We start from the raw sequence: 19,660 nt of genomic DNA, 5'->3' as shown, positions 1-19,660 counted from the left end.
TAGCCTTGTCCCATTCCCTCCCTGTTGGTTAGCCTTGTCCCATTCCCCCCTGTTGGTTAGCCTTGTCCCATTCCCCCTGTTGGTTAGCCTTGTCCCATACCCTCCCTGTTGGTTAGCCTTGTCCCATTCCCCCTGTTGGTTAGCCTTGTCCCATTCCCCCTGTTGGTTAGCCTTGTCCCATTCCCCCCCTGTTGGTTAGCCTTGTCCCATTCCCTCCCTGTTGGTTAGCCTTGTTCCATTCCCTCCCTGTTGGTTAGCCTTGTCCCAAACCCTCCCTGTTGGTTAGCCTTGTCCCATTCCCTCTCTGTTGGTTAGCCTTGTCCCATTCCCCCCCTGTTGGTTAGCCTTGTCCCATTCCCTCCCTGTTGGTTAGCCTTGTCCCATTCCCTCCCTGTTGGTTAGCCTTGTCCCATTCCCTCCCTGTTGGTTAGCCTTGTCCCATTCCCTCCCTGTTGGTTAGCCTTGTTCCATTCCCTCCCTGTTGGTTAGCCTTGTCCCATTCCCTCCCTGTTGGTTAGCCTTGTTCCATTCCCTCCCTGTTGGTTAGCCTTGTTCCATTCGCTCCCTGTTGGTTAGCCTTGTCCCATTCCCCCCCTGTTGGTTAGCCTTGTCCCATTCCCTCCCTGTTGGTTAGCCTTGTCCCATTCCCTCCCTGTTGGTTAGCCTTGTTCCATTCCCTCCCTGTTGGTTAGCCTTGTTCCATTCCCTCTCTGTTGGTTAGCCTTATCCCATTCCCCCCCTGTTGGTTAGCCTTGTCCCATTCCCTCCCTGTTGGTTAGCCTTGTTCCATTCCCTCCCTGTTGGTTCGCCTTGTCCCATTCCCTCCCTGTTGGTTAGCCTTGTCCCATTCCCCTCTGTTGGTTAGCCTTGTCCCATTCCCCTCCCTGTTGGTTAGCCTTGTCCCATTCCCCTTTCCTGTTGGTTAGCCTTGTCCCATTCCCTCTCTTGTTGGTTAGCCTTGTCCCATCCCCTCTGTTGGTTAGCCTTGTCCCATTCCCTCTCTGTTGGTTAGCCTTGTCCCATTCCCCCTCTGTTGGTTAGCCTTGTCCCATTCCCCCCCTGTTGGTTAGCCTTGTCCCATTCCCTCCCTGTTGGTTAGCCTTGTCCCATTCCCTCCCTGTTGGTTAGCCTTGTCCCATTCCCTCTCTGTTGGTTAGCCTTGTCCCATTCCCTCTGTTGGTTAGCCTTGTCCCATTCCCTCTCTGTTGGTTAGCCTTGTCCCATTCCCTCTGTTGGTTAGCCTTGTCCCATTCCCTCTCTGTTGGTTAGCCTTGTCCCATTCCCCCTCTGTTGGTTAGCCTTGTCCCATTCCCCCCTGTTGGTTAGCCTTGTCCCATTCCCTCTCTGTTGGTTAGCCTTGTCCCATTCCCTCCCTGTTGGTTAGCCTTGTCCCATTCCCCCCTGTTGGTTAGCCTTGTCCCATTCCCCTCTCTGTTGGTTAGCCTTGTCCCATTCCCTCTCCCTGTTGGTTAGCCTTGTCCCATTCCCTCCCTGTTGGTTAGCCTTGTCCCATTCCCTCCCCTGTTGATTAGCCTTGTCCCATTCCCTCCTGTTGGTTAGCCTTGTCCCATTCCCTCCCTGTTGGTTAGCCTTGTCCCATTCCCTCTCTGTTGGTTAGCCTTGTCCCATTCCCTCTCTGTTGGTTAGCCTTGTCCCATTCCCTCTCTGTTGGTTAGCCTTGTCCCATTCCCTCCCTGTTGGTTAGCCTTGTCCCATACCCTCCCTGTTGGTTAGCCTTGTCCCATACCCTCCCTGTTGGTTAGCCTTGTCCCAAACCCTCCCTGTTGGTTAGCCTTGTCCCAAACCCTCCCTACTGGATAGCCTTCCCAGGCTGTATGTGCTGTAGTGTAGACAACACTAGGCTATAGTACAGCCAGGGGAACCGGTTTCCAAGTGTAACAACATTGACAGGAGTGAAAATGATGGACATGAATTCAGTATGCTCCAGCAGATACAGTATATGGTGGACATGAATTCAGTATGCTACAACAGATACAGTATATTGTGGACATGAATTCAGTATGCTACAGCAGATACAGTATACAGTGGAAATTAATTCAGTATGCTACAGCAGATACAGTATATGGTGGACATGAATTCAGTATGCTACAACAGATACAGTATATTGTGGACATGAATTCAGTATGCTACAGCAGATACAGTATATGGTGGACATGAATTCAGTGTGCTACAACAGATACAGTATATTGTGGACATGAATTCAGTATGCTACAGCAGATACAGTATATGGTGGACATGAATTCAGTATGCTACAACAGATACAGTATATTGTGGACATGAATTCAGTATGCTACAACAGATACAGTATATTGTGGACATGAATTCAGTATGCTACAGTAGATACAGTATAGGGCCAGGCTATTAGTAGTGGCTCTGGGGTTATTACCAGAACACATTTAAGAAATAATTATACTTTTTTTTTCTCACACAACAAATTCACACAATGTCGCTGAATGTTTCTTAAAAGCCTTTTTATTGCAAGATTTTCATACATACAGTTTTTGTTGGAGGAGGGCAAAGACGCAAGAAAAGCTCACAAATTCTGGATGTGCTTGTGTCCAAGTCCCACACTGACTTGTTATGGTACAGCAATGGATGAAAAGGAACTAATATATCCAATCAGAGACAACATGGGCTGCATCCCAAATGGCACCCTGTTCCCTACACAGTGCACTACTTTTGGACTCTGGGCCCTAGTAAAAAGTAGTGCACTATATAGGGAATAGGGTGCCATTTGGGACACACATCCATGTTTTATTGCGTGCGATGGAATCAAAGGCTGCTGAAGCGTTACAGATTGCGTAATTTCAGATTGAGCCGACATATGCAGCGTTTACCATGAATGCTACACTAATGCTGGAACATTGGCTTTCCATTTCAATCACGCTATAACGCTGAACTTCAGCGATACAGATTGAATCCAGCCCTAGGTGGTTACATCGATCACTCCGTCTATCCTAATGTGTTTCAAGTCATGTGCAGAGTTAAAACAATAAAACATCAACGCTAAGCCTCTGAGCATTCAAATCAAATGAATCTCCCTTTATCGCTAACATAACGTGACACACCACATCTGTAGACTTTTTTTTTAAACCATGCATGGCTTGGTTTTCACTTAAATTACAATTTCCATAGAATAACACTGCTTTTAAAAAAACCTATAATACACTATTCTATACAAAATACCAACAAATGAAAGACATAAAACACATCGTTGCGACATTTACATCATTTTACAGCATTCTTCCCCCATTATTACTTTACATGTACATTGAGTTTTTTTAATTTTAAATTTTACAATACTCAAAATTACCATCTGAGAAAAAGGCTGAAAGAATATACTTTCTCACTTTGTTAATGTTCTGGTTTTCCTCAATAAAAGACGCATGCTACAAATGGTGTATAAGGTGCTGGATAGTTTCATACCAAATTGTAAGTTCTCCATGAGAAAGACATATAGGTGTGTGACTTATGTTGTGGCGTGGCTTGTGTTGCTGCAAGCATATATTCTTTCATGTTTAGTCGACAATGGCTATGTTTCCATCACAGTGAATGTTTGTTACTGTGTAGAAACTCTCTACACAATTCCAAATGTAAACTGGAATTATGCACTTTAAAAAAAACTAGCTAGCTAGCTGACTATAACCACTATACCTCAATAAAAGTCAACAGTGTAGGAAAGTTCAGATATAGTATACAGTGGGGGAAAAAAAAGTATTTAGTCAGCCACCAATTGTGCAAGTTCTCCCACTTAAAAAGATGAGAGAGGCCTGTAATTTTCATCATAGGTACACGTCAACTATGACAGACAAATTGAGAATTTTTTTTCCAGAAAATCACATTGTAGGATTTTTAATGAATTTATTTGCAAATTATTGTGGAAAATAAGTATTTGGTCACCTACAAACAAGCAAGATTTCTGGCTCTCACAGACCTGTAACTTCTTCTTTAAGAGGCTGTTATCAGTATAAAAGACACCTGTCCACAACCTCAAACAGTCACACTCCAAACTCCACTATGGCCAAGACCAAAGAGCTGTCAAAGGACACCAGAAACAAAATTGTAGACCTGCACCAGGCTGGGAAGACTGAATCTGCAATAGGTAAGCAGCTTGGTTTGAAGAAATCAACTGTGGGAGCAATTATTAGGAAATGGAAGACATACAAGACCACTGATAATCTCCCCCGTGGGGTCAAAATGATCACAAGAATCCCAGAACCACACAGGGGGACCTAGTGAATGACCTGCAGAGAGCTGGGACCAAAGTAACAAAGCCTACCATCAGTAACACGCTACGCCGCCAGGGACTCAAATCCTGCAGTGCCAGACGTGTCCCCCTGCTTAAGCCAGTACATGTCCAGGCCCGTCTGAAGTTTGCTAGAGTGCATTTGGATGATCCAGAAGAGGATTGGGAGAATGTCATATGGTCAGATGAAACCAAAATAGAACTTTTGGTAAAAACTCAACTCGTCGTGTTTGGAGGACAAAGAATGCTGAGTTGCATCCAAAGAACACCATACCTACTGTGAAGCATGGGGGTGGAAACATCATGCTTTGGGGCTGTTTTTTCTGCAAAGGGACCAGGACGACTGATCCGTGTAAAGGAAAGAATGAATGGGGCCATGTATCGTGAGATTTTGAGTGAAAACCAACTTCCATCAGCAAGGGCATTGAAGATTAAATGTGGCTGGGTCTTTCAGCATGACAATGATCCCAAACGCACTGCCCGGGCAACGAAGGAGTGGCTTCGTAAGAAGCATTTCAAGGTCCTGGAGTGGCCTAGCCAGTCTCCAGATCTCAACCCCATAGAAAATCTTTGGAGGGAGTTGAAAGACCGTGTTGCCCAGCGACAGCCCCAAAACATCACTGCTCTAGAGGAGATCTGCATGGAGGAATGGGCCAAAATACCAGCAACAGTGTGTGAAAACCTTGTGAAGACTTACAGAAAACGTTTGACCTGTGTCATTGCCAACAAAGGGTATATAACAAAGTATTGAGAAACTTTTGTTATTGACCAAATACTTATTTTCCACCATCATTTGCAAATAAATTCATTAAAAATCCTACAATGTTTTTTCTCATTTTGTCTGTCATAGTTGACGTGTACCTATGATGAAAATTACAGGCCTCTCTCATCTTTTTAAGTGGGAGAACTTGCACAATTGGTGGCTGACTAAATACTTTTTTTCCCCACTGTATGCCCTAATTTTACATTAAGGCAAATGGAAACAACTCATATCTTTTTGTACAACCTTTTTTTGTGACAAAACTGCTAAAATTGAAATATTGTCTCTAGACACTCAGCTATAACTCTAGTTTAGTTGTGATCCAAAACACAACTTCAACGCTCAAATGGAAGAGAAATGTTTCCAAGACATCAAGCCATGGAACATAGTACTGAAATGTGTTAATCTAGGAACAAATGAAAACAGGAAGTCACAGCTGTTGAATTGACCTATGGAGGAAGTACTTTCATTACACACAGTAATGTTTTCTGTAACAAATATCTCCCTGAACATGACTGAATAAATATACTTGTCTATAAAAGGCACTCATTCAGTTGAAGCTCATTAAGTTTTTCTAGAATAACCAATTATTAATCTCTTACTTTTGTTCTATTCTTAAATGTTGCCTAAAGAGAGAGTATGTACATGTAACTAGTGTAAATATATCTCCCTGTCAGATCTAACACCCAACAATAAGTATGTCTCAACCATAGAAGAAATGCCCTGCAGCAAACAACAGCAAGAGCTTGCGTAACACTGGTGTCATGCATGCAACACGTGTAATTGTAGGTACTAGGCAGGCCTAGAGGCTAAAGCTTGAACATGTATGTTGTAGGTAGGCCTATAGGTTAAAGCTGTAACATTCGCTACGCGTGATTGACAGATATCAGTCTGTCTGGACCCAGTAGCATCGTCCCTTCTGTACACTTGTCAAATCACAGACTGTTCTTACCAAAGTTGATGACTCTGATATGTTATGTGTTTTTTAAAAGTGGAATACAGTAATTCAATTGTATGTAGCAAATTATACTTTCCCTCAACACATCATGGCGTGTCCTCTTGGAATTCCAGTTTGTTCCATCTGCGTAAAATCCAACTTAATCAACAACATGCAACATATGTGACACATTTTTGTTTGCAAAAGTCAATGGAATCTGTTCACTATTCCTCAGAAATTAGATGGTATAATCAACTGTGCTACTGTTTCATTGCTGGTTCTATCTGGTGTATTTTTTAAATTCATATATCTGAGTGGTACATCAGTGTGTGTCAAGGATTTCACATTCCTTTCCTCTAAATATCCAACTTCTACATCCAGTGCAAATATTCCTTCTCTGAGCACCTTCTTCTCACGCATTAAAGTATTTTAAAACCCCCAAAAACAACCACAGTAGTATAGTAGAACAAAACAGCCTGTGGACACAGCCATTTCTATATAAACAAATGCTCATCATTAGTGGGGATAGATAGCATCAATGCTAACGTCTTTAACATCAATGCTAACGTCTTTAGCATCAATGCTAACGTCTTTAGCATCAATGCTAACTTCTTTAGCATCAATGCTAACTTCTTTACTATTCAACTCCGAGGCCTTTTGGGTTCAGACACAAGTCCACAGTGATTCAAGCACTCATGTGTGCTTCAGAAGTCCTGAGGCTAAAGGTATTCTGTGTGGGTAAGTCTCAATTTGATTCTTTCAGTCACAGGGTGAATCTCAATTGAGGAAAAAGGTTAGGGAGGATGAACCTCAAATCTAGTCCTCCAATGCCTTGTATAGACAGAGGTGAGGATAGAAGACACGAGGAATCAAGGAAATACAACTGAGATTCACCGCTAGTCATGTGGTCACTGTGGGCTTCATCAAGTGATTAAGAGTTACATTTGGGATGGGAGATGTTCCTCAAAGACCTCAGCCTCGTATTCAAACGTTAGGAGAAACAACTGATAGGAACAACATGAAACACTCAAGTCGGCACAGCAGCATAGTGTAGTGGTTGGGATGCTGAACTCTACCTGAGTGTGTGTGGAGCTGGGTCATCTGGATCACTGAACCCCTTTAACTGCCCCTATACCAATACCACTTTGCCCACTGAAAACCATCTATTATCCTGGATGAGGACCATAATCCTCATGGTCTCTTCCTGACCATTGTCTACCATCTTAACCAGGTGGCACACTGTGTCACAGCTACCTGCACAAACCACAGACAGAAAGGTGAGCTACAGTCATCATAAAGCTGAACCAGGAGAAAGACCAAGCTAAGCGATGGTGCAGCAGTGGACTGGCTGGCTGGTTGAGCAGGGGTTAGAGGTCAGGGGTCAGTGAAGGGCGGGGCGGTAAGAGGGTTTCCCAGGTCTCTGTGTGTGCTGTGCTGCTGGATCCAGCTCTACTTCTCTTCCTGTCACACAGCCATCTCTGAACCACTGGACAACCCCAAGGCATTGGCCTCCTCTGGCGTCAGACCAGTTTTCAGTGTTCTTCTCACTGTAGAGAGGGAGAGGGGGAGAGAGAGAGAGAGGGGGAGAGAGAGAGAGAGAGAGAGAGAGAGAGAGAGAGAGAGAGAGAGAGAGAGAGAGAGAGAGAGAGAGAGGACAGGAGTCATGAAGAGGTTTTAATAGAACTGGATGTATTTACTGTAGCAGTGTGTTGTTAGTGTTGTGTTGAACTGTATCACTCCTCAGGTGATGCTGGAAAATAAGATAGTGTGCATTAACACTGACAAAATATCCACAATTAGATGTCGGAGGCAGTTAAACCTTTGGCCACACCACATCCAAAGCTAATGTAAGGATACTTTAAAAAGAAAAGTTTCAAATCTGATGTCAAACAAAGGCAACTCTTACTTCAAATATTTTGTTAGTGTAAAAAGGCCCTCTGACTCACGTGACTTGCGGTTGGCTCTGGACCTCTTCCTCTCCCGAGGCTCTATCCGTGTCCTGGGCCCTTGAGTGGCTGACCTGACGATGCGCTCCATGATCTCGTCTGCAGCGTCTGTCTCTGTGCAATTGGGTGGGTCATCGATCACTGATGAGCCCCATGGACCCACACGGCCTAGGAGAGAAGGAGAGAAGACAAGGAGAGGAGAGAAGACAAGGAGAGAAGGAGAGAAGAGAAGAGAAGGAGAGGAGAGAAGGAGAGGAGAGAAGGAGAGAAGAGAAGGAGGGGAGAGAAGACAAGGAGAGAAGGAGAGAACAGAAGAGAAGGAGAGGAGAGAAGGAAAGGAGAGAAGGAGAGAAGAGAAGGAGAGAAGACAAGGAGAGAAGAGAAGAGGAGGAGAGAAGACAAGGAGAGAAGACAAGGAGAGAAGAGAAGGAGAGAAGAGAAGGAGAGATGACAAGGAGAGAAGAGAAGGAGAGAAGACAAGGAGAGAAGAGAAGGAGAGAAGAGAAGGAGAGAAGAAAAGGAGAGAAGACAAGGAGAGGAGACAAGGAGAGAAGACAAGGAGAGAAGACAAGGAGAGAAGGAGAGAGGAGAAGGACAGACAGGATCAACCTCATGTGTAGTGGAGCTGGCGGTTGTAAAAAAAAAAGTCCTTCAGAAGTTTCCCTTTTTTCCAGGAGTTGTGTGAAGGTGGTGGACCGTCAGACTGACCTGGTCTGCTGGCTCTGGTGCGTGTGCGTAGACCAGGCACGGTGGACGCTCCACTCTCACTGCAGCCCTGCAAGCTGCTCTTCAGCACTGCCTTCATGTTCTCATGCTCTGCTGCATCCTCTGCATACTGCAGACCCTGCGGCAGCACACCCTCCTGGCTTACAGGCCCCGGGGCGCTACCGCCAAACTTTCCATCCTGTGGGGTGGAGGAGGAGAGAAGAGCTAGGTTAGAGATGAAACTTCCTAAATCTATGTATTAAAATGGTTCAATTGGTCATCATTCTCTGGCACCATCAACAGCACTCTGAAACAATTAGAAAACAACAGCATACAAATCCATTCTGGGTTAATCACAGTTCTGTACAGTATTCTCCCAACCAACAGTTTGGGAGCTATATTTAAACGGTCACATGCTGCATGCACTTTTTAAAATTGTATCCCACAAACAGAAGCCATATTTATTTAGTATCTGTAACAAACCAACAACAAACAAACCAATAACCCCACCCCAACAAAAACACACACTCAAAAAACCATTCAACACATGTCTTTGTCATAACTTATTAGTCATAAGTTAACAGTACTTAGACCTAAGTTATCAGTGCTATGTGACAACTGTCGTATGAACCTTTACATTACATACAGTGAAGTAAAACCTAACCATCTGTATTGAAACCTGCTGATTTCTTCCCTGTTGACGGTGAGAGCCATCTTGGTTCCATTATAGAACAAACAGAGCTGTATAACCTGATCCTGGTCAGCAGGCTGTGGATTCATCCCAAATGGCACCCATTCCTTTTATAGTGCACTACTTTTGATAAGTACTCTGGTGAGAAGTAGTGCACTATACTGTATAAGGAATAGGGTGGCATTTGGGACTCAGGCTCTCATGTGGACCTCATTGGGTTTTAAGAGATGAACCTCTGGTTCTCATGAGGTCTATTACCCAGGATTAGGTTCTATCAGGAAGTGCTTGTCTGTGGATTCTGACCTCCTGGGGTCTGGTTTGAGTTTGGCCTACCCTGCTTCCCTTGCCTGTGGACTTGCAGTGAACAGAACTTCCATAGCCTACCTTTCCACACACACACACACACACACACACACACACACACACACACACACACACACACACACACACACACATACACACTGATAAGGAAGCACGCATGCATGCACACACATGCACACGCACACACACCCCTAACCCTAACCCTAACCCCTAACCTAACTCTAAACCTAACCTCTAACCCCTAACCCCTAACCAAATGGCACCCTATTCCCTATACAATCAAATCAAATCAATCAAATCAAATGTTATTGGTCACATTCACATATTTAGCAGATGTTATTGTGGGTGTAGCGAAATGCTTGTGTTCCTAGCTCCAACAGTGCAGTAATACCTAGCTAAATGCTTGTGTTCCTAGCTCCAACAGTGCAGTAATACCTAGCTAAATGCTTGTGTTCCTAGCTCCAACAGTGCAGTAATACCTAGCTAATGCTTGTGTTCCTAGCTCCAACAGTGCAGTACTACCTAGCTAAATGCTTGTGTTCCTAGCTCCAACAGTGCAGTAATACCTAGCTAAATGCTTGTGTTCCTAGCTCCAACAGTGCAGTAATACCTAGCTAAATGCTTGTGTTCCTAGCTCCAACAGTGCAGTAATACCTAGCTAAATGCTTGTGTTCCTAGCTCCAACAGTGCAGTAATACCTAGCTAAATGCTTGTGTTCCTAGCTCCAACAGTGCAGTAATACCTAGCTAAATGCTTGTGTTCCTAGCTCCAACAGTGCAGTAATACCTAGCTAAATGCTTGTGTTCCTAGCTCCAACAGTGCAGTAATACTCTAGCTAAATGCTTGTGTTCCTAGCTCCAACAGTGCAGTAATACCTAGCTAAATGCTTGTGTTCCTAGCTCCAACAGTGCAGTAATACCTAGCTAAATGCTTGTGTTCCTAGCTCCAACAGTGCAGTAATACCTAGCTAAATGCTTGTGTTCCTAGCTCCAACAGTGCAGTAATACCTAGCTAAATGCTTGTGTTCTTAGCTCCAACAGTGCAGTAATACCTAGATAAATGCTTGTGTTCCTAGCTCCAACAGTGCAGTAACACCTAGCTAAATGCTTGTGTTCCTAGCTCCAACAGTGCAGTAATACCTAGCTAAATGCTTGTGTTCCTAGCTCCAACAGTGCAGTAATACCTAGCTAAATGCTTGTGTTCCTAGCTCCAACAGTACAGTAATACCTAGCTAAATGCTTGTGTTCCTAGCTCCAACAGTGCAGTAATACCTAGCTAAATGCTTGTGTTCCTAAGCTCCAACAGTTCAGTGATACCTAGCTAAATGCTTGTGTTCCTAGCTCCAACAGTGCAGTAATACCTAGCTAAATGCTTGTGTTCCTAGCTCCAACAGTGCAGTAATACCTAGCTAAATGCTTGTGTTCCTAGCTCCAACAGTGCAGTAATACCTAGCTAAATGCTTGTGTTCCTAGCTCTCAACAGTGCAGTAATACCTAGCTAAATGCTTGTGTTCCTAACTCCAACAGTCTAATACCTAGCTAAATGCTTGTGTTCCTAGCTCCAACAGTGCAGTATTACCTAGCTAAATGCTTGTGTTTCTAGCTCCAACAGTGCAGTAATACCTAGCTAAATGCTTGTGTTCCTAGCTCCAACAGTGCAGTAATACCTAGCTAAATGCTTGTGTTCCTAGCTCCAACAGTGCAGTAATACCTAGCTAAATGCTTGTGTTCCTAGCTCCAACAGTGCAGTAATACCTAGCTAAATGCTTGTGTTTCTAGCTCCAACAGTGCAGTAATACCTAGCTAAATGCTTGTGTTTCTAGCTCCAACAGTGCAGTAATACCTAGCTAAATGCTTGTGTTTCTAGCTCCAACAGTGCAGTGATCCTAGCTAAATGCTTGTGTTTCTAGCTCCAACAGTGCAGTAATACCTAGCTAAATGCTTGTGTTTCTAGCTCCAACAGTGCAGTAATACCTAGCTAAATGCTTGTGTTTCTAGCTCCAACAGTGCAGTAATACCTAGCTAAATGCTTGTGTTTCTAGCTCCAACAGTGCAGTAATACCTAGCTAAATGCTTGTGTTCCTAGCTCCAACAGTGCAGTAATACCTAGCTAAATGCTTGTGTTCCTAGCTCCAACAGTGCAGTAATACCTAGCTAAATGCTTGTGTTTCTAGCTCCAACAGTGCAGTAATACCTAGCTAAATGCTTGTGTTCCTATGCTCCAACAGTTCAGTAATACCTAGCTAAATGCTTGTGTTCCTAGCTCCAACAGTGCAGTAATACCTAGCTAAATGCTTGTGTTCCTAGCTCCAACAGTGCAGTAATACCTAGCTAAATGCTTGTGTTTCTAGCTCCAACAGTGCAGTAATACCTAGCTAAATGCTTGTGTTTCTAGCTCCAACAGTTCAGTAATACCTAGCTAAATGCTTGTGTTTCTAGCTCCAACAGCGCAGTAATACCTAGCTAAATGCTTTGTTCCTAGCTCCAACAGTGCATATACCTAGCTAAATGCTTGTGTTTCTAGCTCCAACAGTGCAGTAATATCTAGCTAAATGCTTGTGTTTCTAGCTCCAACAGTGCAGTAATACCTAGCTAAATGCTTGTGTTCCTAGCTCCAACAGTGCAGTAATACCTAGCTAAATGCTTGTGTTCCTAGCTCCAACAGTGCAGTAATACCTAGCTAAATGCTTCTGTTCCCTAGCTCCAACAGTGCAGTAATACCTAGCTAAATGCTTGTGTTCCTAGCTCCAACAGTGCAGTAATACCTAGCTAAATGCTTGTGTTTCTAGCTCCAACAGTGCAGTAATACCTAGCTAAATGCTTCGTGTTTCTAGCTCCAACAGTGCAGTGATACCTAGCTAAATGCTTGTGTTTCTAGCTCCAACAGTGCAGTAATACCTAGCTAAATGCTTGTGTTTCTAGCTCCAACAGTGCAGTAATACCTAGCTAAATGCTTGTGTTCCTAGCTCCAACAGTGCAGTAATACCTAGCTAAATGCTTGTGTTTCTAGCTCCAACAGTGCAGTAATACCTAGCTAAATGCTTGTGTTCCTAGCTCCAACAGTGCAGTAATACCTAGCTAAATGCTTGTGTTTCTAGCTCCAACAGTGCAGTGATACCTAGCTAAATGCTTGTGTTCCTAGCTCCAACAGTGCAGTGATACCTAGCTAAATGCTTGTGTTCCTAGCTCCAACAGTGCAGTAATACCTAGCTAAATGCTTGTGTTCCTAGCTCCAACAGTACAGTAATACCTAGCTAAATGCTTGTGTTCCTACTGCTCCAACAGTGCAGTAATACCTAGCTAAATGCTTGTGTTTCTAGCTCCAACAGTGCAGTAATACCTAGCTAAATGCTTGTGTTTCTAGCTCCAACAGTGCAGTAATACCTAGCTAAATGCTTGTGTTTCCTAGCTCCAACAGTGCAGTAATACCTAGCTAAATGCTTGTGTTTCTAGCTCCAACAGTGCAGTAATACCTAGCTAAATGCTTGTGTTTCTAGCTCCAACAGTGCAGTAATACCTAGCTAAATGCTTGTGTTTCTAGCTCCAACAGTGCAGTAATACCTAGCTAAATGCTTGTGTTTCTAGCTCCAACAGTGCAGTAATACCTAGCTAAATGCTTGTGTTTCTAGCTCCAACAGTGCAGTAATACCTAGCTAAATGCTTGTGTTTCTAGCTCCAACAGTGCAGTGATACCTAGCTAAATGCTTGTGTTTCTAGCTCCAACAGTGCAGTAATACCTAGCTAAATGCTTGTGTTTCTAGCTCCAACAGTGCAGTAATATCTAGCTAAATGCTTGTGTTTCTAGCTCCAACAGTGCAGTGATACCTAGCTAAATGCTTGTGTTTCTAGCTCCAACAGTGCAGTGATACCTAGCTAAATGCTTGTGTTTCTAGCTCCAACAGTGCAGTAATACCTAGCTAAATGCTTGTGTTTCTAGCTCCAACAGTGCAGTAATACCTAGCTAAATGCTTGTGTTTCTAGCTCCAACAGTGTAGTGATACCTAGCTAAATGCTTGTGTTTCTAGCTCCAACAGCACAGTAATATCTAGCTAAATGCTAGCTCCAACAGTGCAGTAATACCTAGCTAAATGCTTGTGTTTCTAGCTCCAACAGCACAGTAATACCTAGCTAAATGCTTGTGTTTCTAGCTCCAACAGTGCAGTAATACCTAGCTAAATGCTTGTGTTTCTAGCTCCAACAGTGCAGTAATACCTAGCTAAATGCTTGTGTTTCTAGCTCCAACAGTGCAGTAATACCTAGCTAAATGCTTGTGTTTCTAGCTCCAACAGTGCAGTAATACCTAGCTAAATGCTTGTGTTTCTAGCTCCAACAGTTCAGTAATACCTAGCTAAATGCTTGTGTTTCTAGCTCCAACAGTACAGTAATACCTAGCTAAATGCTTGTGTTTCTAGCTCCAACAGTGCAGTAATACCTAGCTAAATGCTTGTGTTTCTAGCTCCAACAGTGCAGTAATACCTAGCTAAATGCTTGTGTTCCTAGCTCCAACAGTGCAGTAATACCTAGCTAAATGCTTGTGTTTCTAGCTCCAACAGTGCAGTGATACCTAGCTAAATGCTTGTGTTTCTAGCTCCAACAGTTCAGTAATACCTAGCTAAATGCTTGTGTTTCTAGCTCCAACAGTGCAGTAATACCTAGCTAAATGCTTGTGTTTCTAGCTCCAACAGTGCAGTGATACCTAGCTAAATGCTTGTGTTTCTAGCTCCAACAGTGCAGTGATACCTAGCTAAATGCTTGTGTTTCTAGCTCCAACAGTTCAGTAATACCTAGCTAAATGCTTGTGTTTCTAGCTCCAACAGTGCAGTAATACCTAGCTAAATGCTTGTGTTCCTAGCTCCAACAGTGCAGTAATACCTAGCTAAATGCTTGTGTTCCTAGCTCCAACAGTGCAGTAATACCTAGCTAAATGCTTGTGTTCCTAGCTCCAACAGTGCAGTAATACCTAGCTAAATGCTTGTGTTCCTAGCTCCAACAGTGCAGTAATACCTAGCTAAATGCTTGTGTTCCTAGCTCCAACAGTGCAGTAATACCTAGCTAAATGCTTGTGTTTCTAGCTCCAACAGTGCAGTAATACCTAGCTAAATGCTTGTGTTCCTAGCTCCAACAGTGCAGTAATACCTAGCTAAATGCTTGTGTTCCTAGCTCCAACAGTGCAGTAATACCTAGCTAAATGCTTGTGTTTCTAGCTCCAACAGTGCAGTAATACCTAGCTAAATGCTTGTGTTTCTAGCTCCAACAGTGCAGTAATACCTAGCTAAATGCTTGTGTTTCTAGCTCCAACAGTGTAGTGATACCTAGCTAAATGCTTGTGTTTCTAGCTCCAACAGTGCAGTAATACCTAGCTAAATGCTTGTGTTTCTAGCTCCAACAGTGCAGTAATACCTAGCTAAATGCTTGTGTTTCTAGCTCCAACAGCACAGTAATATCTAGCTAAATGCTTGTGTTTCTAGCTCCAACAGTGCAGTAATACCTAGCTAAATGCTTGTGTTTCTAGCTCCAACAGTGCAGTAATACCTAGCTAAATGCTTGTGTTTCTAGCTCCAACAGTGCAGTAATACCTAGCTAAATGCTTGTGTTCCTAGCTCCAACAGTGCAGTAATACCTAGCTAAATGCTTGTGTTCCTAGCTCCAACAGTGCAGTAATACCTAGCTAAATGCTTGTGTTCCTAGCTCCAACAGCGCAGTAATACCTAGCTAAATGCTTGTGTTTCTAGCTCCAACAGTGCAGTAATACCTAGCTAAATGCTTGTGTTCCTAGCTCCAACAGTGCAGTAATACCTAGCTAAATGCTTGTGTTTCTAGCTCCAACAGTGCAGTAATACCTAGCTAAATGCTTGTGTTCCTAGCTCCAACAGTGCAGTAATACCTAGCTAAATGCTTGTGTTCCTAGCTCCAACAGTGCAGTAATACCTAGCTAAATGCTTGTGTTTCTAGCTCCAACAGTGCAGTAATACCTAGCTAAATGCTTGTGTTTCTAGCTCCAACAGTGCAGTAATACCTAGCTAAATGCTTGTGTTCCTAGCTCCAACAGTGCAGTAATACCTAGCTAAATGCTTGTGTTCCTAGCTCCAACAGTGCAGTAATACCTAGCTAAATGCTTGTGTTCCTAGCTCCAACAGTGCAGTAATACCTAGCTAAATGCTTGTGTTTCTAGCTCCAACAGTGCAGTAATACCTAGCTAAATGCTTGTGTTCCTAGCTCCAACAGTGCAGTAATACCTAGCTAAATGCTTGTGTTTCTAGCTCCAACAGTGCAGTAATACCTAGCTAAATGCTTGTGTTTCTAGCTCCAACAGTGCAGTAATACCTAGCTAAATGCTTGTGTTCCTAGCTCCAACAGTGCAGTAATACCTAGCTAAATGCTTGTGTTCCTAGCTCCAACAGTGCAGTAATACCTAGCTAAATGCTTGTGTTCCTAGCTCCAACAGTGCAGTAATACCTAGCTAAATGCTTGTGTTCCTAGCTCCAACAGTGCAGTAATACCTAGCTAAATGCTTGTGTTTCTAGCTCCAACAGTGCAGTAATACCTAGCTAAATGCTTGTGTTCCTAGCTCCAACAGTGCAGTAATACCTAGCTAAATGCTTGTGTTCCTAGCTCCAACAGTGCAGTAATACCTAGCTAAATGCTTGTGTTTCTAGCTCCAACAGTGCAGTAATACCTAGCTAAATGCTTGTGTTCCTAGCTCCAACAGTGCAGTAATACCTAGCTAAATGCTTGTGTTCCTAGCTCCAACAGTGCAGTAATACCTAGCTAAATGCTTGTGTTTCTAGCTCCAACAGTGCAGTAATACCTAGCTAAATGCTTGTGTTCCTAGCTCCAACAGTGCAGTAATACCTAGCTAAATGCTTGTGTTCCTAGCTCCAACAGTGCAGTAATACCTAGCTAAATGCTTGTGTTCCTAGCTCCAACAGTGCAGTAATACCTAGCTAAATGCTTGTGTTTCTAGCTCCAACAGTGCAGTAATACCTAGCTAAATGCTTGTGTTCCTAGCTCCAACAGTGCAGTAATACCTAGCTAAATGCTTGTGTTCCTAGCTCCAACAGTGCAGTAATACCTAGCTAAATGCTTGTGTTCCTAGCTCCAACAGTGCAGTAATACCTAGCTAAATGCTTGTGTTCCTAGCTCCAACAGTGCAGTAATACCTAGCTAAATGCTTGTGTTTCTAGCTCCAACAGTGCAGTAATACCTAGCTAAATGCTTGTGTTCCTAGCTCCAACAGTGCAGTAATACCTAGCTAAATGCTTGTGTTCCTAGCTCCAACAGTGCAGTAATACCTAGCTAAATGCTTGTGTTCCTAGCTCCAACAGTGCAGTAATACCTAGCTAAATGCTTGTGTTCCTAGCTCCAACAATGCAGTAATACCTAGCTAAATGCTTGTGTTCCTAGCTCCAACAATGCAGTAATACCTAGCTAAATGCTTGTGTTCCTAGCTCCAACAGTGCAGTAATACCTAGCTAAATGCTTGTGTTTCTAGCTCCAACAGTGCAGTAATACCTAGCTAAATGCTTGTGTTCCTAGCTCCAACAGTGCAGTAATACCTAGCTAAATGCTTGTGTTCCTAGCTCCAACAGTGCAGTAATACCTAGCTAAATGCTTGTGTTCCTAGCTCCAACAGTGCAGTAATACCTAGCTAAATGCTTGTGTTCCTAGCTCCAACAGTGCAGTAATACCTAGCTAAATGCTTGTGTTCCTAGCTCCAACAGTGCAGTAATACCTAGCTAAATGCTTGTGTTCCTAGCTCCAACAGTGCAGTAATACCTAGCTAAATGCTTGTGTTCCTAGCTCCAACAGTGCAGTAATACCTAGCTAAATGCTTGTGTTCCTAGCTCCAACAGTGCAGTAATACCTAGCTAAATGCTTGTGTTCCTAGCTCCAACAGTGCAGTAATACCTAGCTAAATGCTTGTGTTCCTAGCTCCAACAGTGCAGTAATACCTAGCTAAATGCTTGTGTTCCTAGCTCCAACAGTGCAGTAATACCTAGCTAAATGCTTGTGTTCCTAGCTCCAACAGTGCAGTAATACCTAGCTAAATGCTTGTGTTCCTAGCTCCAACAGTGCAGTAATACCTAGCTAAATGCTTGTGTTCCTAGCTCCAACAGTGCAGTAATACCTAGCTAAATGCTTGTGTTCCTAGCTCCAACAGTGCAGTAATACCTAGCTAAATGCTTGTGTTCCTAGCTCCAACAGTGCAGTAATACCTAGCTAAATGCTTGTGTTCCTAGCTCCAACAGTGCAGTAATACCTAGCTAAATGCTTGTGTTCCTAGCTCCAACAGTGCAGTAATACCTAGCTAAATGCTTGTGTTCCTAGCTCCAACAGTGCAGTAATACCTAGCTAAATGCTTGTGTTCCTAGCTCCAACAGTGCAGTAATACCTAGCTAAATGCTTGTGTTCCTAGCTCCAACAGTGCAGTAATACCTAGCTAAATGCTTGTGTTCCTAGCTCCAACAGTGCAGTAATACCTAGCTAAATGCTTGTGTTCCTAGCTCCAACAGTGCAGTAATACCTAGCTAAATGCTTGTGTTCCTAGCTCCAACAGTGCAGTAATACCTAGCTAAATGCTTGTGTTCCTAGCTCCAACAGTGCAGTAATACCTAGCTAAATGCTTGTGTTCCTAGCTCCAACAGTGCAGTAATACCTAGCTAAATGCTTGTGTTCCTAGCTCCAACAGTGCAGTAATACCTAGCTAAATGCTTGTGTTCCTAGCTCCAACAGTGCAGTAATACCTAGCTAAATGCTTGTGTTCCTAGCTCCAACAGTGCAGTAATACCTAGCTAAATGCTTGTGTTCCTAGCTCCAACAGTGCAGTAGAATAGAGTGCCATTTGGGAGGCACCTCTAGTATTCAGTAAAGACTGTAAAGACTGTAAATACTGTAAAGACTGTAAAGACTGTAAATACTGTAAATACTGTAAAGACTAAATCTAGTAGATGTTTTTGTATTTTTATGTTGCCCGTTAGTAGAGTTACATTCTAGTAGGACTCAATAACAACTCAAAGATTTGGCAGTACACACACACATGCATCTGTTCGCACTTTCACACACACACACCCATACCTCACCGTCCTCTTCATCCTCACTCTACAGAGGAACAGGATGAAGATGAAATGAAGAGGAAGACACATACAAGGAGATGTTAATGGTCCCCTATAGCTCAGTTGGTAGAGCATGGCGCTTGCAACGCCAGGGTTGTGGGTTTGTTTCCCACGGGGGGCCAGTATGAAAATGTATGCACTCACTAACTGTAAGTCACTCTGGATAAGAGCGTCTGCTAAATGACTAAAATGTGAATAAGGCATAATAAGGCATGTGCTGGAGGCGTCATAGTCAAACAGAATGAGCAGAAATATGAAAATAAAATGAGGAATGTTCTATTGTGTAAATGTCTTTGATGTGTGAGGAGGTTATCTAAAACCTGCTGTCGGCTATTAAAACATGTTTAGTCTTTTTAATACTTTTTATGGTCCACAAATTCACCAACGGGTATGACGACCACACAACTGTGCTCCGCTCCTCCCTGTAAGACCAGCGTGATCACGCTGTGGGGCTAGTTATTTCTGCTGCAGGGACATCCAAAGGTTTGAATTTTTCACACAGTGATTGAATTAGGGTGCTCTTGAACTGGAGGGGAACCCCACCAAGGACAACAGGCCCTGGAGTGCTGCTCCATCTCCCTCCTACAGCCGGCTGCAGGCCCCTCTGGGCTGGAGGGAGTTTAATCATCACACAGGGAGGAGGGGGAGCAGGGAGAGGAGGAGGGTAGGAGGGGGGGTAGGAGGAGGAAGAGGAGGAGGAGGAGGAGGAGAGGGAAGAGGAGCAGGAGGGGTAGGAGGGGATCAGTCCTGCTGTTTTAGAAGAGGATACATTGGAAATAGATCACTGATTATTGTTACAGTAACCAATCACTGTATTGGATGTATGAAACTATGCTGACGTCATTGGAAATTAATGCATTGTCTGGGGTGACCTGTGGCCACGGGTTTGGAGAGTGAGCAGGTATGAAAACCTCAGGATGA

General features: G+C 43.5%; 1 protein-coding gene across 1 annotated transcript in view; it reads right to left on the bottom strand.

The window, feature by feature from the left end:
• Positions 1-6,423: 6,423 nt before the first annotated feature.
• The window catches only part of LOC121555539 (FH1/FH2 domain-containing protein 3-like), a 187,781-nt gene continuing 174,544 nt past the window's right edge, over positions 6,424-19,660 (bottom strand). The window contains exons 24-27 of the mRNA XM_045212768.1: positions 18,702-18,725; positions 8,619-8,814; positions 7,911-8,078; positions 6,424-7,511 (exon numbers count right to left, since the gene is read on the bottom strand). Coding sequence (XP_045068703.1) covers positions 7,429-7,511; positions 7,911-8,078; positions 8,619-8,814; positions 18,702-18,725 — 471 coding nt within the window. The 3' untranslated portion in view covers positions 6,424-7,428. The remainder of the gene's footprint in view (positions 7,512-7,910; positions 8,079-8,618; positions 8,815-18,701; positions 18,726-19,660) is intronic.

This window comes from Coregonus clupeaformis, unplaced genomic scaffold, assembly GCF_020615455.1.
Source record: "Coregonus clupeaformis isolate EN_2021a unplaced genomic scaffold, ASM2061545v1 scaf0049, whole genome shotgun sequence".
NCBI classification, from domain to species: domain Eukaryota; kingdom Metazoa; phylum Chordata; class Actinopteri; order Salmoniformes; family Salmonidae; genus Coregonus; species Coregonus clupeaformis.
The sequence above is the reverse complement of the archived record's forward strand: the minus strand, read 5'-3'. Positions and strand labels throughout refer to the sequence as shown.